Genomic DNA, 5,268 nt, shown 5'->3' with positions numbered 1-5,268 from the left:
CAAGGTTTTTGCTATCCGACACCTCTTAATCAGGATGCAATTCATGAAAGTTTCTCCAAAGATTTGCAGGAGAACTCCATCAATTGGACAAGATCCTAACTCTGCACAATCACGGGCGTCAGTTGCAGTACACACGCAAGCTAGGCTAGAAGATGAAACCTTGAAACAAAACGCATATATGACCGTGGAGTAAAAAATTGAGCCAACTTAGAATTTCTTCCTAAGAATCTGAACTTCCCCGCTACTCTTACGGCCCCTTAAGAGCATTTCAATTGCCGCGGACATCTTCCAAATCCAAGCAGTGCTTGGATTCCGCTGTAGCCATGGACTTTATAAGAAGGCCAACTCTAATTGCCTCATTAGTCACTCCACAAGATTTCTCAGACACAAGTTTCTCTTAAGGAAAAACCACCATAGCATCCAAACTTGTTAGGTGATCGCACATGCACCTTGTTTAACTTAGCAACTACAAAAATTGTCATTTATACATACTCCACCGTGCTAGCACCCACTACCTTAGGTGTTTATGGTTGCAATTTTACCTTGAGCTAAGTACTGTTCATATCCGTGTAATCATTTTCACAATCACTCTTCCCAAAAATATTGGAGACCTCCTCAAAAGTAACTTCCCACTAACTTGTGAATTTAGTATTGGATACCATAACGGACAGCCCTCGATCTTGTGCATGGTCCAGGAATAATTACTTTGCAAGTGCATATACTCGGCAAGTGAATATAAGTGGTAATTGGTCATACCCAGCAAGTAGATATACTCGCTAAGTGGTTATACTCGGCAAGTGGATGTAAGCGGTAGGTGAGTATAAGCGATAGGTGAGTATAAGCGACAAGCGAGTATAAGCGGTAGGTGAATCAAAATTACGAAAATAGCACTTTCAAGCCCAGTTCATATTTTCACGTTTTTGACATCCAACGTGCTACCACACCTCTCGGAATCAATCAAACACATTTAGGCATGTAATAAACAAGTCAAATCATCACAGTGACTCAACATGCCAATAATGATGCTTGCTCATACTTTTCATCAAATTCAAGCAAAATTATCAAATATCAACCAACAAAGTCAAAAGTACAGAGTAGATTAATATATCTTAGTCCCTAGAGTTTTCACTTAGTTTAAATAAAGATTTGAGCAGCTCAAAGATTTAGTCACCTTCAATTAAAATAAACTAAATAGAAAGTTAACAATTTTTGTCTTTAAAACAACAATACCCATTGGTAAAAATTAGCGGAATCCACTAATTCACCTTGCCAACACTTGAAAGATTGTAATAGAAGTTTTAAATAACATGAGTGTGGGATCTTCGCTTTTACTCACAAGATTTGAAATCCAAAGTTGAAAAAGAAAATTAGAAATTTGAAGTTAATGAAGTAGGGGCTCCCACTTTGAAACTTGAAGACTTATGAAGATCCAATTATACGGCCAAGTAAATGGAAATGTATGTAGTAAAATACACAAGAGTTACCTAGTAAATAAGATTGATTAACAAAAGTTCAAATAATGATGACCTTGAGTTGAAAAAATAAAAACACATGGTGAAAATCGGAGGGGATGTGATCATATTATTACATATGGCCACATTTGGTTTGCTTGCAAGAGATGAGAGCAAATAAAACAAGCTTAAAGTAGAAAATGACGTTGGGTTAAAAACATTAAATGTAAAGGAAGAGAGATAGGTGTTCCAACACAAAAACTACAAGTGTCCTTAAGTGAGTAGCTAAAATGAGATATTTTGTTTGGAAGAGAGAGATTCTTTGGCCAAGTAAAATGAATGGATGAGAGTTAACCTTATCAAAGGCATTATAGGGTTAAAGTTGAAATAGGTGATGTAATACATGATATCATTGCTAGGCAGAAGTCAATATCACTAAGAGCATGTGGGTTAAAATAATTGGTGGAGAATGAAAATAGTTGGTACAAATTACAGAGTGACGAATGGCTCAACTATATATGATTTCGAAAATAGATATTTTGTTAAGTTATCAAAATATATAATAATTTAGTACGTAAACAAGGAAATAATATTATGACAAAAAAAACCAATGTAAATTGAATCCATTCCAAACATTGATAAAATTGAAAAATATTTTGAACTCACTAAAATGTTTCGCGAAAATTACTAAACACCAGGAGAATCACAACTCAATAAATTTAAAACTTGAAAATCATTAAATATGCAATTCAGAGCATATCACTCCATTTCTATAACTATTATAGCAGTAAATTAATTACAATCGTTTTACACCATCAACATACACGTTAACATCTATCAATTTGTCTACAACAGACAAATTCAGGCGGCATCCTCCGGATCCACGCAGCCCAACTCCCTTGCCCTTTCCTCCCCCAGAACAACTGTAGTAACGAGAAAGTCGGTTGGAATCTTCAATGCACTCAAAATGAAGGAGTAAAGCATATTATAAACAATAAAATCTAAAAAAAAGATGGATCATGCAGCTTTACATAGAGTTAGGAAATCACCTAATGATAATTATGTTAACAAGATATATCTATGCAAAATACTTTTCGTATATATCATGGGTTAGTTTCTCTAAACGCAAGTGATGACTTGGTTAAGTAGCTATTATTATTATTATTATTATTAACTAGCTATTATAGAGGAAGATATTTTGCATGCATTTTATTCATTATGGTTGCATAAGAAAATGACAAATCACCTAAAACTCACGCAAGATTAAACCACGTACATGTGAAAGGTTCCATTACATGACCGTGTGAATCTCAAGAATGAGTATTATGAAATGTATAATAAGTGATGACCCCTATGATTGAAAATTTTGTATGGATATCATTGTGACAAAGTATTTTGCCGTATTTCATAGATAAAAAGACAGTACAAATCAATAAAAAAATTCTATATATAATGATAACAAATACTTTACAAATAAATTTAATATCATGTACTAAATACGTGCTAAATAATATACTCGAGAAGAGTTAAAAAATGTAGAAATATTTATTATAATCTGGTAGCTTATATTTGAGAACTAGAATACACACACACACAAAAATAATTATGCTACAAATCTGTGCTACATTTTGTTTTGTCAATATATACAAGTCATGCATGAGTAAAATTAATCCATCATTAATACTCTAAGTACCTAAAAAAACAAAGTAAATAGCAATTAGCTTATTTTCAAGAACAACTTAGCGTATAACTCCAAAGAATCTAAAATTGACAAAAAAATGAAACTTATCTAGAACGAACCATTTAAAAACATGCTTACTGGTGTAAATGTTCGGTCTCATTCTCCATACTCTTGTTTCACGAAAGACGTCGGCTTCAATGTAAGCCTCCATAGCAGCTTGGATTGCATCGACAGTTTTTGTGATGATCTTGTAGACTCCATCAGCTGTATCACGAGGAAGCATATTACCCTGCATTCTTCCGGGCACGTCTATGATGTGAAACGCAATAGTCAAGAGACTTCTGCGGCTATCTCCTCCGAGCACAGTTGGCTTCTCGGGCAGAATTGCAAAACCCGAAGGAAAAATCACCACCGTATCTGGGTTTCCACCGTTTAAGAGCGAGGCCATCGCTCCATGGTCGACAGGAGCATAAACAACGTAAGAGCCTGTTGGGTCCGAGTAAGCGTTTTGCAAGTAAAGGACAGAGGCACAGTTTGGAGCCGGCTGCGAAGAAAAAAAAGGCAAAGCTATCAAACTAAATGTGGTATTTCTAATGACTATGGGATCTGATGAAGCGAGGATGAAAAGAGATTTAGAACTTACCTCCACTTGCATAATGGACACGCGAGTCGCCGGATTTTCTCCTGTGGAGATGTATGTAGCTTCCCGAATGACACGCTTATAAGCAAGGGCATCCCACTAAAAAAGGGGAGGAGAAAAGTACCGAAATCAGCTAATATAAGACTATGATTAAGCTGTATGGTGATCCTGGGTGTGCCATTTTCGTGGCCAACATAAGCGAGTCACTCAACCCCAGTGCTGAAATAATTCCGGTATCGACATTCACCATGAGCAGAAAAATGCACCTCGCTTAACTTTGTTGACGCAATGAAAACATTATCTTTCACCATAACAATCGTTCAGTTGAATAGAAACTTGACATACAGATACATGCATCAGATCACGAGCATTCAAGACAAAGCAAGAAGCATTTCAAGAAACACTTCTGCATGATGTGTCTTAATTGATAAAGATCATTATGAGATCGCACGCTTACATAATTAAAGTCAAAATCTCTGCACTATAAGACTACTGAATGGTTCTATCACCAAAAGTTAAGGTCAATTTTTGTATGAGGACTGATGAGATAGGCATGTATGTATGGCTGAATTTGAAAACAAAAATCGCACATGTGAGTTTCTAAAGACAAATATTTCATCTTTATCAGCATCACCTGCAAAAATTAATCTTTCCACCAGCGATACCCAAAGCAAAGATCACCTGAACTTATTTATTTTAATGCACGGGCAGTTATATATGTTTTAAATAGTTAACTTGGTGAAGCATATCTCAATGAAACAAATCATTAGCATATGATATATTACTTTGGCAAAAAAAAAAGCATATGATAATACACAATTTTGCACTCCATCGTTCATTCATTCACTAATTTATTTTTTTAAGCATTGATGTATACTGCAGAGTACCTTATCTCGGAGGGTCCCGTCAGAGAGGAAATTGAGCACTTTTTTGACTGGAAACGGGAGGCAAACCGAGGTGGTGAAAGCAATTGAAGATCCATAAGGCTTCCCAACATCTCCGCCATAGTTGGTCCTGGCGGTCACCATGATATCTTTCCCTCCAATTGCTGCTAACAATGGAGACCACATATTTGATGCACAGCCATTCACTTTCTTCAAGTAAGTTCTCATCATTCTCTCGGCCAATTTCAATAGATTCTCCCTGCCACTTTTTGATATCACCACTGCACATAATACGCCAAAAATCTTAAAGACGGTGTTAGCTAGAAATTACATCAGTCATCATGAAACTATTTTACTCATATAAGATTAACAAGAAAAAAATTTTATTTATTTTTTCTTTTTGGTGTGTGTGTGTGAAGTAGTTTTACCATTGTTGTATGTGGCATTCTGATTTGGCACCATTAGAGCTTGCAGCCATTCAGCTTGCCTGGTGATGGCAGAAATCCAGCGCTTTGCACCAAATGCAAATCCAGAGGAAACAATTGGCGCGTAGATGCTATGGACTGAGGCATAGTCCACTCCTCCATTCTCAAGCCAAGTGACCTAAAATGC

General features: G+C 36.0%; 1 protein-coding gene across 1 annotated transcript; it reads right to left on the bottom strand.

Moving 5' to 3' along the window:
• Positions 1 to 2,312: 2,312 nt before the first annotated feature.
• Positions 2,313 to 4,887, bottom strand: LOC115665468 (homeobox-leucine zipper protein ROC7-like). Its single transcript, XM_056311677.1, has 4 exons — positions 4,660 to 4,887; positions 3,776 to 3,871; positions 3,271 to 3,676; positions 2,313 to 2,452 (listed from the first exon to the last, which is right to left on the bottom strand). The coding sequence occupies exons 1-4, from the start codon at positions 4,885 to 4,887 to the stop codon at positions 2,313 to 2,315; spliced, it is 870 nt and encodes a 289-aa protein (XP_056167652.1).
• Positions 4,888 to 5,268: the final 381 nt, after the last annotated feature.

Source organism: Syzygium oleosum, unplaced genomic scaffold, assembly GCF_021117445.2.
Source record: "Syzygium oleosum isolate NSW1041296 unplaced genomic scaffold, Sole_v2.1 Sole_v2.05, whole genome shotgun sequence".
Lineage (NCBI taxonomy): Eukaryota > Viridiplantae > Streptophyta > Magnoliopsida > Myrtales > Myrtaceae > Syzygium > Syzygium oleosum.
Note: the sequence above shows the minus strand (reverse complement) of the source record. Positions and strands in the feature narration are given on the sequence as shown.

Bases quoted from the DNA above. Each gene is read 5' to 3' on its own strand.
- LOC115665468 (XM_056311677.1), bottom strand. From the start codon at position 4,887: ATGATGAGAACTTACTTGAAGAAAGTGAATGGCTGTGCATCAAATATG. The intron at 3,677-3,775 runs GTAAGTTCTAAA...TTTTCTTCGCAG, and splicing joins TGTCCATTATGCAAGTGGAG to CCGGCTCCAAACTGTGCCTC. The intron at 2,453-3,270 runs GTAAGCATGTTT...TCTTTTTTTTAG, and splicing joins GAGACCGAACATTTACACCA to ATTTTATTGTTTATAATATG.